Below are 15,229 nucleotides of genomic sequence, written 5' to 3' on the forward strand. Positions count from 1 at the left end.
GGATGGATATCATGATGGTGTTCATATCAAACTGAACTCCCTAAAGCATTTAGGGATATGGAATAATCCTCCACAAATAATTCCACTCTATACTCATTAGCCTGTCCTTGTGTAAGATTAGTTTGTGTGTACATGCATCTGTGGTGTGTGTGTGTGTGTGTAGGAGGGGGGTGCTGATATACATGCAGTTGCAAGTTTGTGTCCTTGCATGCGGTCTGACCTTGTCGTCATGAATTCCCGAGACCTGCTCGAAGGTCTTTTCCCCGACCATGACTGCTGCGAGGTTGGCGGTGTAGCTGGACAGCACCAGTAAGCAGAAGATGGCCCAAAGGTTCATCAGGAAACGCCCCGTCCAGCACTTAGGAGTCTGCGGAGCGGAGAGAGAATTTTCGGTTTGGGTTTGTTTAGCTTTTTGCCTAATTATTTAATTAATTAAACAAATCAAATAGAGGAAAGAATAGCTGATCTTGATGATGAATGAATCTAAAAATATCTGAAAGATGGCACGATGTCAAGACAAAAAAAAATGAAACAACAAACAACATGGAGGAAACTGAGATAACAAAATTGTACAGGGGTTAAAATGATTAAAAATACAAATGTGTGACAAAAGGTGCTTTCAGGTGATGTCATAAAGGCAGAAACCCCCCGAGGCTCTCACCCTCCATTATCATCCTCCTTAAAAATCCCAATCTCACCCGGAGTAATCAAGTTTAATCAAAACAAACCCGACGAGGAGCTAATGCGGAGGAGAGGATCTAACACAGTGCGACTGTTTTTGAGGCACATCAGAAATATCTTTCCATGAAATTGCCTGCCTCGGGGAATGAATCCACCTGAACACTGTGATCATTTATTTATTCCACCAATTAAAACCCACTTAACCAAAGAAAAGAGATGGATTTCTAGTGTTTTAAAGGCTCAGGATTAATGAGACATTAATTATACAAACAAGGTTGTAACCCATTATTACGGAGGTGTTCGTTGTGTTTTCAACTCTTTGCATAATTAGTTGGAGAATTAAAAAGGGGAGAAAGCGAGGATGCACACTAAAAGCTCAAAGACTGCAGTAGTAGCCTATTGGTTTTTGGGAAGTTTTTTTTCAAAACTTAAATTGTACACTCGATGGCTACACACTGTATAATAGCATGCTTAAATAGTGAGACAAAAGCTGTATGTCCCAGGGAAAAGGAATTATGTAAGACCTGTTTGACCGCTTACATACTATTCAAACAAAAAGTTTTTACTTATCGTTACAAGAGAAAAAAGGCTTGAGGGAACGCAGACTAACTTTTGCCAAACGTAACAGTATTTCAAGTAACATTGGTCGGGGTTGCTGAAATATTACACCAAACATCAAATACAGAGCAGAACAGAGCGAACCTCTGCTAGTATCCAGGGCCAGTTTTCCCACAGTGAGCAAATACTACACAGTCTTGAACAGATTCTTTTTTTACCTAACCTGTAATCTCACAAGCTAATGTAGTATTTTTTACACTTTTGCTCATGTTTTTGGTTACTGGAAAGAACAAAAAAGAGTTTTTCGATTTGATTAATTTGTATTGAGGACCATTAAACCTGATCAATACAATAAAGGTGACTAGAACAAGGAATTAAGCTATTATTAGCAGGTCTCCAGACTAACTTTTTACATTGGTTGCACTGGTGCGCCTAACTATTTCATTTAGTTGCACCAGTACATAAATTAGGTGCACCCAAGATTTTTCACAGCAACTTTTTGTGCTGCATCAATGCATTTTAAGCGTTCTCTTTTTTTGTCAGTTCCCATACACATTGTAATTTCATAATACATTAGCCAATTCAAATGATTGTAAACCAGAATAAAGGTGCAGATAAATGTTTTTGAAGTCAGATGAGGTCATCTCCGCCGAACATGTTGGGTCAGTAGAAGTAAGGGTTTGCAAGGGGGCCACTTTACGTCGCTGTCCCGCATTGCGAATGAGAGCAGATGAAGACACTTGTAAAAATGCCACGCCAAGCTTTGATACTCGCAGTATTACCATGTGAAAATGGCCAAGACCGGGTTTAAGTGCAATTCCCGTTTATACTTCATGTTGGTATAAGAGTAGCGTAATGTGCAGCGAGTTTGTGGTCGAGCGACAGAGAGAGTGACGGTGAATGCGCTCAGAGCAGATCAGCTGTTGGCTGAGAAGAAATTATCAGTAAAGTTGTCTCCTGTTATTAAATAAACGAAAAGACAATAATTTCTTTTACACACTGTACCGTCTATGTCTGCATCTCCAACAACAACGACGCCAACCCCAAATACCCGTATGTGTGTGAAAGTAATAGTTCTCTTCATTTTGAATTACCGGTATGATTTAAGGTTGAGTTGTAAAGTAGCCTACAGTGTGCAGTTTCACACATACACACACACACATAAACAGAACTACGGTCAGGCGCACCGGGGCGACCAATGAAAATGTTTAGTCGCACTTGACAGGATTTTAGTTGCATGTGCCAGCCCTGATTAGCAGTTTAGCCATCGATTTACTTTCCCACTGTCCTCCTCATAGCCTAAATAAACATGACTCTTTGGCTGTGACCCAGCACACAGAGGTTCAGAGTGTTGCTCAAGGGCATTTTAACAGGTCACACTGCTACTAATAGACACAACCTGTTAACTGACACATTGCTGCGACCTTTCAATTACGGGAAGGTCTCTCTAATCGCTTGGCCTCGGTTCCACCCAAGTCATGTTCACTGCTTCCTTTAGGGACAAAAGTGTGATTAAAGAAATATCATGATGGCGTGCATACTCACTAGGAGACAGGAATAATTTAAGCAAATTATGTTTTTGGCTATTTGTCATGTGCTGCATGAACATTTTGAAGAGCAAGTTATCATAATGATGGATTTTGGCACCGTATGTTGCTGTTTAAAAAACAACGAATGCAGAGGACAGTTGTTTTTCATCGCCGTAGAGCGTCGGGTGTGTGACACCATCACTCAAATCTGACAGGTTTCTGAAGAACGCTGTTACTGCAAAGGTGCATTTAATCTCTTTACGTATTTACACCAAACAAATGACATGAAAATAAGGATTTTTTTTTTTCAAATCTTTGAAGGGCAATACATTGTTTTTCACCTTGCTACGTATTTTTCAGAAGTCTAAGTCCATTTATCACTCGTCTCACACATCGTACTAACCACCTGGCGCTCAAACTTTGCCCACCGTCTCACCTTTACATCATCCTCCGTCTGCCCACCTCCACGTCACCCTCATCCTGATCCTTCTCTCCGCTTGCCCACTTACCCTTTCAACCCCATCTCGCCATCTTTCTGTCAACCTCCTTATTACCTTCTTTTTGAAGCCCATTTCACAATTTGCACTCTCACCTTCCCGCCCCCCCGTCGCCCCTCTCCTCGCTGCCTTCTTGTTTTCAAGTTTGAGTCCGACTACTTCGGGGAGTTAACCTCTACCCGCTCCCGCTTTCTCCACCTTCATCCATCCCCATCATCCTCCCCATAACTCCTTCAGTCTCTGTCGGCCCACTTACCCTTTCCCCTCTCCCTCCCTGTATGTGCATTATCCTCCCTGTACCTCTCCACTTCATCACTGCCTACCTTCTTAACCTCTCTCCTATCAATCTTGTCCCCTGCCTGGCCATTTCTATCATCTTTCGCCATGCCTTTTCCCGCTCTAACTTCCTCTTTTGACTTGCCGTCACTGTTTGTGTACTCTTTAACAATAATACACATCCCCTCCCCTCTTTCTCTGCATTTTCCATTCCATGCCCCACCCTGCATGATGCCTATTTATCACAGAGAGGAGAGCTGCTTTACCTTGGTGGCGACAGTCCGTCCAAACAGTATGGCGTAGCAGAGATTAAGGGCGGAGGAGTAGGAGAACACGCGCAGCCTGTTCCTGCCGTGGGGTGTCATGCCGAAGGGGCTGTTCCACTCGTACAAGGTGAGGAAGAGCGCGGTGAGGTGCAGCGTGACAAAAATGCCCACCCACATGGACCAGTGGAGAGGCCACATGAAGGCTCCGATGGGGGCCGCAGTGTCCCGGCTACGAACCTGGTAGGTCAAAAAAGAGAAAAAGAAACGGGCTTGTATTGTACTTTGCACTGAATTGTGATTATAATTCAACCTCCAGTTTGTAGGATCTTGTCAGTAAACTTCTCTTAAACACTCCTAGGCATAATTACTCTTAAAAAAATTGCATACATTGTTTTTATTTGGTTCCATTCATCAGTTTGTAAGGGCAAGAAATCACTTTTTTCTAACGGAGCCGTATTGTCAGATCATATTATGCATCGTAGTTTGTCAGCCACAGAGGGAGATGTTAACAAATCAAAGAATAACTGCAGCATGCTTGAGGACTCTAAGACGGCTTCGCAAAAATGCATCTCAGACTCATTATACAGATTCTTAAACTGCCTTTCATTTTGAACTTTCATAATTGTCCGCTGAAAACGCAGAAAACTAATTATTCACAACTAATGATCCCGTATTCTTCGGCGTGAGGGTGAAATTCAGTAGCTGCAGACCATATCGTCAAATCACACAGAAACAGTGTCAGCCAGAGAGAGGGAGATTGACAAATCAAAGTAACACTGAAGATGCTGACTGACTCACAATGCAGTATATTTTCAGGACATGCCCCGTTTCTTCCACAATCATTAAAATACAAACTCTAAATTCTTAATGATGACTTTGAGCAGCCGTACCAGAATGCCCAGGCTGGTGGAGTAGAAGGGCGAGGTGAAGTCGATGACCCTGCTCCTGGCAGAGTTGATGGAGAACGAGCTGACGGCCATATCAGCGGTTCCACTTAGCAGGTCGCCGACCAGCCCCGTCCAGCGTCCCGTCCCGCTAAACGCTCCGTATTTCCCGTCTCCCACGATATAAAGGTCAAAGGTGAAGCCCATGTCCTCTGCCAGTTTCTCCAACAAGTCGACGCAGTACCCGTAGCAGCACTTCCTCAGGTCCTCCGGTAGGTCTGACAGAGAAGAAGTGAAGATAATGTAAAATGTATCTATAGGATATGGAAATGTTCACGGATCCTCACAGGATACTTGTGCTTGTGTGTTTTTAATACATTTAGTCACACTAAACCTGGGCTAGAAAAATATATACATGCATGAAATTTGACCTCTGCACCAGTGGGCACCTCCGGGGTCTGAAAAGTGAAGCCAATGCAGAAGTGCCTTAAACTTGCATTCTTTCTATAGCCAGCAGGGGGCGACTCCTCTGGTTGCAAAAAGAAGTCTGATTGTATAGAAGTCTATGAGAAAATGACCCTACTTCTCACTTGATTTATTACCTCAGTAAACATTGTAAACACGAGTTTATGGTCTTAATCGCTAGTTTCAAGTCTTCTTCAATACAGCATGATGTTCATTTAGTAAACTATGGTCCCATTTAGAGTCAAAAAGACCATAAAGCAGGGGATGCTTTAGGGCGTGGCTACGTTGTGATTGACAGGTCGCTACCACGACGTTGTCTAGTCTGGGAGTTGTCCGTGTTTTCGTCTTACAACTTTAACCCTTTCACAGTGTGTTTTCAGTTCATGAATGGTTAATTATAACCTTTTTGATTGCCTAAAAATATATTTTACAACTCAGTGTTCGGTTGTACATAACTCCACCCTCTTGTGTAACTCCTGGTTGCAAAAAACAAGATGGCGACGGCCAAAATACCGAACTCAAGGCTTTAAATGCCAGTCCATGAACCAATGGGTGACGTCATGGTGACTACGTCCACTTCGTATGTAAAGCACCCAGGGAACAACTTTGGGTTCAGTGTCTCGCCCAAGGACACTTTGACATGCAGACAGTAGGAGCCGGCCAACCTTGTGATTAAAGGATGCTTTACCCACTGAGCCACAGCCGCTCTGACCCATGTACTTTTGTTTGGGGATAAAAAGAGAAGTTGGCAAGATGGACAGGCTTTAATATCAATTATTACACTTTTTTTGCCATTTTTGATTTTTCTGGCAAACCTTTCTTTGCAAACTCAGTCAATCAACATTCAGCAGTATGCCAATTGATCTTGAAACTTGGCACAAAGGTCTGCGTTAGCACTAACATAAGGACTTTTATGAATTCCTATGTCATCCTCAAAAGAAATTTCGATTAGCTGTCTTCCATTTGCCATCTGCTGATTCAAGTCAAAGAAAGTTAAGAAGCCTTATATATTTTACTGCTATATAGGCAGCCAATAGTCTTCTTAGTCAGACATATAGTACGTGGTATTTCTTGGACACGGTAGTTTTGATCTCTTATTGATTTAATGCCTTTAATCCTCTGCATTGAGCTTGAGCTGTAGAGATGAGCCCTTGACATTGCACCTGTATAGTTTTGAACTGGACTGGCCAAAGCAGCCATGATCCCTTATTGATTTTACTTCTAAAATCCATTTCAAACTTGAGGAGAAGTTGTAGAGAAGTAGCCAGTGATGTAGCAATGAGATCTAAGCCAACAGTTTACATAAGAGAAGCTTCGAATTTTCATAAATTATAACTGATGCCTCCTACAAATTCAAATGTATTTTTGATAGGTAGTACATGAGTTCATTCATGCTTCACCAATACAGTATTCTAAGCTCAAACGCCAAAACAGAACTCACCAGTCCCCTCCCAGTCTGTGACCGTAGTGTTCGGGTTGTGCAGCTGGTTGAAGAGGCCCTGGATTATGTCGGACCGGTTGGTTCTGGGGTCCAGACAGAGCTGACCAGCTGGACACAATCCGTCCTCGTCCACCTCCCGCGTGAAGACAAACGGGTGCTCCACCAGTGTCACCACCCTCAAGCGGTGTCCCTCGACGGACTCTCCCGGCCTCCAGCGTCCTCCGACGTTGCCGTCCCCCTGGCCGTCCCCTCCCCTCACACCGGCTCCGAGACCTTGCCCCTGGCTGCTCCTGAACCCTCCCACCAGTCCCAGGATCCCCCCTTCCAGCTCCAACCTGCCTCGGGTCCACTGGCCCACAGTCACCCACGCCGGCTGGCCGAGAGCGCCCCTCTTCAGGCTCCACACGTGGAACAGCTGGGAGGAGAGGACCCGAGAGAGGCCGGCATCCACCTGGATCAGGCCTGTGGCCCCGGTGAAGGAAGTGTTGGATAGGAACCTCAAGGGAACACAGAGAGACAGACAGACAATAAGCGAGAGACAACAAAGATGCTGGGTTTTTGTGTGATGCCCAATGCTGAGGAGTAATTTCGGTTCAAGTGAGAGAGTATAATGAACGGAGAAAGACTTTGTTTCACTTTCACAAGAGTAAAGCCCGCCGAGAGTAACAGAAAAGGCGAACACACACTTGTTATGCTAGCGGTAAAATGTGAGCTTGGGCCACAGGCCTCCACTATTTTTGTTATGTTTAAATCCTGGCTCTATATACATTATTGTTCAAGTGTAAGCACATATTTTGAACTGTTAAAAACTGTGTTAAAAGCTGTTAAAAAGCATAGATTATGCAATATGTTTTTTTAATAGTACTGTTATGGGCAAGTCCAAGTGATACTAGATAGTATCTGTGTGTGTTAGTGCTATTATGAGGCAGTTATAGCCAAACCATATTTGGAAAGTCAAATGTAAAGACATGAAAAGTGGACGCAGCGACAAAATGTGTTTGTTTATTGTATTATTATGTGTTTTATGAACATGGAAAATGTGTCTAGAGAGACGGAAAATGTGCAGTAATAGTGAATCCTGAGGACTGAATGTGGTTTGTGAATAAATAATGGCGGCAAAGGAAAACCACATCTCCCCATCTCATAATTTCTTTCTTGTATTTCAGGACAGATTTAGCTGTTTATGGGTGCTGCAGCCCGGTACCTGCAACAATTGCAGTTTAGAAACGTAGCACGCAGTAATACACAACACTAAACTACCCAGATGAAAAAAAAAAAAATAAATGTGGAAAAAGCAAGAAAAAAGTTACAAAACGAGGGTCCAGACGGGCATGGTCTGGTTGTGGAGCTTTAGCAAATCTAGTCTCAGATGGGTAATTGCATCGCCCAGAAAGTCATAATTAAAAGTTAATGCAGTGCAGTGAGGGTCCCCCTCCTATCTGCCAGTCCATACCGACAGTCATTGCCATTCGTCTCACTCGCCCGGCGGCCCCGCATTGGTCCTTCACGGCGGAATAAATTAAGAAGAGCAATCCCCGTCCGCACATAAATCTGCCCTGGCCTCTTGAACCACGCGGCGACTGTTAGCTCTTGCTTAGCATTTGATCGTGTTGCCGTCGCCAGGTGATGTATCAATGTGAAACCATTCAAGTACTGTTTGATCGTGTCTTGATTAGCGGGGGATTGACAGCGGGGTCACTGTGTATGGTATGTTTAAATGTTAAAGTATGCAGGGATCACTGCATTCGGGGCGGTCGTTGAACCGTGCGGGGAATGTTGATTATGTCTGGGTCAAAGCTAGAAATGGCAAGTTTTCCTTCCTGTTAATGGAAAAAAAAGTTGGTAGAAAAATACCTTTTTTCCCTTTTGCACTTTGTTTTATCCTCTCGTTTCTTTTTCTCCCTCTCTCTCGTCTCCCAAGTTATATATTGAATTGATGAGCTGGAGAACTTTCTCCATTAAATATGGGATATGCGAGGGAAAATGAAAAAGGCTGAATTGATCACCAGGGTCATTAACCTCACCTCTAAAGCCTGGGCCGGACTACAGCCCGTCTGCACCACACCAGACAACATGTGAATGCATGTGAGATTTTGCGTATTCTGTTCCATCGCCCTCTTTCTTGACATTGCGATTTAACTTCAACGGCACAATGCCCATTTATAAACCCATTCCGTGCGCCCATAATTCTTAAGAGCTGATTAAAAATGCCACTGATTTGAAAGTCATTCACATCCCATTCCACGTTAACTTATGTTTCCTCATCAGCGGCTCCCTCTGTCTCTGCGACCATAAAGCGGAAGTGCTAGCCTTGCCTTGAGCTGAAATCACTCATGGTAATAGCGCGGCTGAATCATCATATCCCACAGACAGCAGATTCATCAAGCCAACCCACTCCAGACTCATATACTATAATGTAATGGCTGCGGCTGGCCACAAAAAAATCAACCGTAGGGCTTCGCTTTACATCTCTTTAAGTGAGCAGAGAAGTGCGAAGCCTCCCTTTCCCGCAGTTTGTGACACTTTTTGGATGCGTGCCCCGGAGATAAGAGTGTGAGATAGGAGCGTTAGATAAGAGCAGGGGGTGCGAAAGGTAGAGCACACTTTTAAGCAGCGACGCCTTTTAGTTATGGGTTCTGTTGTGTTGCGTCGCTTGCGTTTAAAGAATGACTATGGGTGTCGAAGCAGGTTGATAAGTCAGCCAAGTGGTGTCAGAGAGGGATGGTTCCCTCTCACTAACACCTGGCCCCGGTTTACACACTCTGAAAGTAAATGTCAGCAGAGTGGCCGGTAAATGATGACTCTATAAGAGAGTCCCAGGCATGTGTCTCACTCCCTTATCCCTACATCTCTTTTACTTTGGAGGGAAGTTTACTCCCTCTCTGTCTGTCTCGGTGGATACGAAGCTGGCTTGTTTTTCAATGGTTTTAATCTCTTCGGGGGAGATGGAATCAGCGTGGCAGCCGTGTCGAGTGAGATGGCACTGACTGGCAGATCTCACTCCGATAACAACAACCCTCCATCTACTGTATTTCGCTCTCCTCCTTCACATCCTTTTCCTGCACAATTTTCTCCTTCCTTTTCTTTGACTTTATTCCTATTTTCCTGTATCTATTTCCTACTTCCCCTGCCTTTCATCTGTCTGTTTTGTCTTTGACTACTTCATCCTTTCTCTCTAATGTATTTTTGGGAATACGCACCCGGGGATTTTTTTTGATTCTGGACATTTGTAAGAACAACTTCAAAAGTGGCTAGTTTCTCCATTTTTATCCTCATTGGTCTGCTGCTTTGAATCAAAAACAGTACCAGCGCTTTTGCTCTTCCTCCCTCACACCTTCCTCTCTTTTCTTATATCTCCAGACATCCTCTCTCCCTCCCCGCCTCCCTCGCTCTGTCCCTTGGGCACTGAGCTGTTAATTGCCTTTTCCATGTGGAAGTCTCTTACTTCCTTCAGCTTTGTTAAGGCTCTCCGGAGCAATGGCATGTCTGGCTGTTGCAGTGGAAGGGATAAGAATCAGCGAGTACACTGCAGGGCATGGAGTCTAACTGGACCGGTTTGAATAGTGCGATAGAACGACTGTTTTATCGGTCTTTCACAGGCCAGAAACAAAGGTCACTGACACTATATTATCGAGGACTTTACTATAAATAGTCTATTCTGGTGGTCTAGATTATCTCCTAATTGGCCCTCCACAGAAAGATTGTGACTTTCCCTGGTGTTCTGATGAAGTTTGTGTCACTTTAAAAGCATTACCACACTCGTAGCTCTTTAAGGCCATACTTAGGCAAATTAGCGTAGAGCTGCAATGATTAATCGCCAACTATTTTGATAATTGATTAATCGGTTTAAGTAGCTTTTTAAGAAAAAAAGAATCTAAATTCTCTGATTCCAGCTTCTTAAATGTGAATATTTTCTGTTTTATTTTTTATTTGGGTTGTGGACAAAACAAGGGGTTTGGGAAACACTGATCAATCATTTTTCACCATTTTCTGCCATTTTATAGACCAAACAACAATAATAATTAAAATCAAAATTAAAATAATCGACAGAGTAATCGACAATGAAAATAATCGTTAGTTGCAGCCCAACATTAGTGTTTAACTAACATCAGCACTCTATAATGCTCATAATGACAATGTTAACATACTGACGTTTAGCTGGTATAATATTTACCATGGCTACCATCATAGTTTAGCATGTTAGCAATTGAGGCTTGATGGGAATGTCATGAATTTGCAGGTATAATTTTGACCTGACGATGGCGCTAGATGGAAAGTTTATGGATCACCAACGTTAATACAATTCATCCAGTGTGGTACATAAACACACGATCTAGCCAATAGTTGTTCAGACATTTCGCTTAAAGGTGCAGTGTGTAGGATTTGGCGGTATCTAGCGGTGAGGTTGCAGATTGCAACCAACTGAAACTTCTGCCGTGTGCCAAGCATGTCAGAGAATTACGGTGGCCGACACTAAAACGTGGAAATGCAAATCGCCCTATCTAGAGTCAGTGTTTGGTTTGTAGATATAAATGTCATATTCTAAGGCAACGAAAACACAACGATTCTTATTTTCAGGTGATTACACACTAAAGAAAACATACTTATTATTCCATTTCTGTCTATAGCTCCCCGTAAATGCTACACACTGTTCCTTTAAAAAATTCAAATATCAACCGAGAGGAAAAGCCAGTGGATTACCAAATAGTAGGCTTCATCCTCATGGGGTCATGACTGTCTGTACAAAATTTAAAGTCAATCCATCCAATAGTTGTTGAAAAATTTCAGTCCGGACCAACCGACATTGCTTGCCATCCATAGGGACGTGCTGCTAGCGTGGCTGAAATTGAGCAATTTAATCACATTAAACCTAATAAACTTGTTTCTAACTCTAATAATGAATGTCTCAATAATATTGCTTTGTCACCCAACTCCCACTCCACTTATTTTAGCCTCTGGCCCTCCATGCCAAATTGTTCTGGCATCCCAGAGCTCAACTTAACTGCAGAAGGAGGGAACGCTGTGAGAATCCAGCTTGTGAGTATGTGGGTGGTGTTGATGATCACTCTCAGCTGGCAGGCGCCGTGTGTGTTCAATATTTGCTGTGGGCCCAGCTCAAAACCACAAATCCTTCTCTCACCAGTACCACATGACCACACAAGTTGGATACACGCTGTTTTATCCACTGCACCGTTATAAAATATCCATGTCAACCGGCAGAGCAGAGATACTTAACTTTGGAGTGAGATTATGGCAGGGGGCTCCAGTGCATCACTCAGTATCAGCCACATAAGAGAGGTTGTAATGTATGCATGTTTTTTTTTTCTTTTTGCTTTGCACAAATGCGAGGATTTAGTTTTCTCCGCTTTAAGTGAAAACATTTACGTATTTCAATATATTTTTTTACTGCGTGTGTGTATGCGTTATCACAGACTGCACCTTGACAGAACCTATGAAAGCTGTCAGAGGCCTCTTTTAAAAGCTGCGGGGATTGAAGCAGCGGCAACAGCGAGGTGGGAACAGACAAAACTCCCCGGTGTCAGTCTGTGAATCTGTATGCCATAAAGACCTCCTCCCCTCCCCGAGTATGACAGCGCTATTCAGAAGGAGCCACCCCCGCGGTGCAGAGGACAGACAAGGGCAGCAGCCGAAGCGTATAGTACCACAACTGGAGCCAGCAACTCCCCTCAAAGATGCCAAAGCGTCAGTCAGAAAGCTAACGAGCTTACAGACATTTATGGTGTGACCCGAGGAATTTAATTGCAGTTTGTCATTTTCTTCCATATATCACTCGGTGATTTAAATGTGTATACTTCTGGAACCTCGGCTAAGCATTTTTAAGTGACCAGCCAATAGGGCTGCTTGGCCTATTGGCTGCAGGGGTGAAAGAGAGTAATTGTGGCCAAATCCTGACCAGACCACTACTAATCCTTTGCCGCCTAAAGCAATATATTCCATTTTTGGGAAGAGGAATAAGTTTCTCTATCGTCAACTCTGCTGAAGTTTTCTTGAACAAATCGCTACCAGCTGCAGGGTACTGCTTTGGCACTGACCTTTCTCTTGACCTTTAGCAAAGTGCCACAAAATTAAAGGGACTGTATGTAACTTTTTACACATGTAAATCCTTTTTTTAACTGCCAATTTGTGAAAAGATTGTATCCTAACTTAAAAAATTAGATATTCCGCGACTTTCTGGGTTTCCTCTATCAGCTTGTAGACTGCTTTTAATGTGAAGAACCCGGGCCTGTTTTTCGGGGAAAATCCCACGAATGTGACGTCATGCACGCTCGCGAGTGCCTTAGCCACCACAACTCAGACTCCAACACAAACTCCACAGAAACACACACAAAAAAAAGTTATATCTAGTGAAGCCCGTCTTGCATAACAAGAATGTGACCGACGTCGGAGGAAAACTAGTGTTGTGGGAGTATAGCAGAGCCAGTGCAAAGATCGGAAGTGAGTGGTGAAGCAAGAGAGAGAGAGCAGCGGCGGCAGCGAGTGTGTGAGAAAACGTGCGAGCAGTGGAGCAGAAGAGAGTTAGTTTAGCTTTGAGAATATCAGTGAATGTACAGTGGAAGTTGCAGTTTGTGCAGAAATGTGTCTTGTTTCCCTGCTTCTTAGTGAAGTGAAAGGGGTTAACTCTGGAGCGAGTAACGTTATCGACTCCGGCCCAGGAGACCAAGCAGACATCTCAAGGTTACTAGCGTATCGGGCATCAAGCTCTTGCACATCCTAGATTATACAAATGAGTGATACTGATGTTTTTATAGCAAAATTGAATTTTAATTGCACTTAATTGCACCCAAAATGATCTGCATAGACAGATACTGCTGGAGGTAAACGCAAGCATATGTTTCTTTGTAATTTGGGTGAACTGACCCATTTTATTTAATGTGTATATACAGTGCATGTGTGCATTTACCTGGTTAGATATTGTCCTGAAGAGGGCACCTCATGTCGGTTTGGTTTGTCGTAACAATTCACCATGTTCTGAATCAGCGCCAGGTCCGGCCTCACCATGGTCGCCGCGGTAACCGCGCGGCCAATCAGCTGCAAAGCATCCCGGATGTAGAAGCTAATCGGCTTGCGGCCCACCTCCCCGTAGGCTAACAATCCAAGGGGACCTCCTAGAGTGTGGAGCGAATCTGGAGACAAGGGATATCCCATGATCCACTGCAGCGCCGGTAGCGATGGAGCGAGGCGCTGAGCGGCCCGCAGGACGGAGGAGAGACACTCGGGGTCGGATCCCAGGAGGAGAACGGAGGAGATAGGAGAGGGGGAGCGCAGGAAACGGGTGGAGAGGATCTTCAAAGCCTCCTCTTCCCTCTGATCCTCCTTCTTCTCCTCCCTGCTCTCCCCTCTTCTATCCCCGCCCCCGGAGACGAGGGTCAGGTTGATGATGTCCCACAAATGCCAGTTGGAACCGCTGTGCGTCTGCAGGTGAGACAGCAACCCTTCACCTCCTTCCTCCCATCCGGGGCAGATCACAGCTGCTCCTCCCCAGCTACTCTCCCCCCGGCTTCCTCTGTCCCTGTCGCCTTCTCTCCCCTGCAGGACCGCCAGCAGCAGGCTGCCCAGCGTTGATGGAGGAACACGGGCCGACATCTGCAGGTGGAATCGGTTCTATCAGAGAGGACGGGGAAGGAGAATGTGGAACAAAAAAAAGAGAGAAGACAGGAGAGAAGTGAGAAAGTTATAGGTGTGAAAGATAAAAGTAAAATGATGGAGGAGGGAACAAAACGGGAGAGAAGAGAAAACAAGAGCAAAACAGAGATTAATAGGTATAACCGAACCCCAACACCTCCGGGCTGAATAACATAAAATCACATTAAACGCAGCTTTTATGAGCGCCCGAGTGCTGCAAAAACAATCCCTGTTGCTGCAGTAATTCACCACAACACTGATCAAAAACAATCAGTCACATTTGTTCATTATCTCTCACTCTGAATGAGAAAGAGAGGCGCGCCGACTCAAACAAGGAGTCAATGATTCGCGTCTAATCTGCAACATCACAGTTGGCTTGGCAAGACAACAGTAGCATCCACAGTTCATCCCGAAGCCCTGCGTTTCCAAACCCCACTGAAAACACTGGCTTGTTTCATACTGTTCCAAACTGGATAACACTGTTGTCCTTGAATGCAGCTCACAGATGGACCTTCCCCCTGCTTCCTTTGGGGCTTCTATCCATTTTTCATCCTATCAGCGCTCCAGGCAAGGTTGATGGGGGGTGGGGGGGGGACTGCTTTTATACAGAGAGCCCAAAGTTTAGCTTAACATGACTTAAGATTTGCACTTCCTCATTGAAGCGAGATGATAGGTATTCACTACGCTCGTAAACAACACCCTCAGGCACAAACGCATTTTCAGCATCTTTATAACATATGCAGGAGCGGATGTGCACACAAAACACCAAAAGCATGAACAATACTTCATTAAATTTGTGCATGTACTGTAAATCAATGCAGGTAGATAAAGTATGCATGAAGAAACTTCTGGAAAACACACACACACACACACGTGTATCTGAAGATATCTAAACCCAACCCACACCTACAGGCATCCATTCAAATGGAAATATCCCACCCGGGAGTACAAAGTAAACGGAGGGACCCTCTGTTGAGAGTCCTTGAGT

The 15,229-nt window shown here is 44.2% G+C and overlaps 1 protein-coding gene across 3 annotated transcripts in view; it reads right to left on the reverse strand.

Moving 5' to 3' along the window:
- Positions 1-15,229, reverse strand: part of grin3ba (glutamate receptor, ionotropic, N-methyl-D-aspartate 3Ba) — a 91,150-nt gene that overhangs the window by 28,747 nt on the left and 47,174 nt on the right. For all 3 annotated transcript variants that reach the window (XR_005203581.1, XM_037746598.1, XM_037746599.1), the window contains exons 2-6: positions 13,520-14,220; positions 6,598-7,094; positions 4,698-4,969; positions 3,808-4,044; positions 221-367 (exon numbers count right to left, since the gene is read on the reverse strand). Coding sequence is in view for 2 of the 3 variants with exons in the window: in XM_037746598.1 (XP_037602526.1) it covers positions 221-367; positions 3,808-4,044; positions 4,698-4,969; positions 6,598-7,094; positions 13,520-14,220 (1,854 nt within the window). In the remaining variant the exon portion in view is untranslated. The remainder of the gene's footprint in view (positions 1-220; positions 368-3,807; positions 4,045-4,697; positions 4,970-6,597; positions 7,095-13,519; positions 14,221-15,229) is intronic.

The sequence above is a fragment of the Sebastes umbrosus genome, chromosome 16 (genome assembly GCF_015220745.1).
Source record: "Sebastes umbrosus isolate fSebUmb1 chromosome 16, fSebUmb1.pri, whole genome shotgun sequence".
Taxonomy (NCBI): Eukaryota; Metazoa; Chordata; class Actinopteri; order Perciformes; family Sebastidae; genus Sebastes; species Sebastes umbrosus.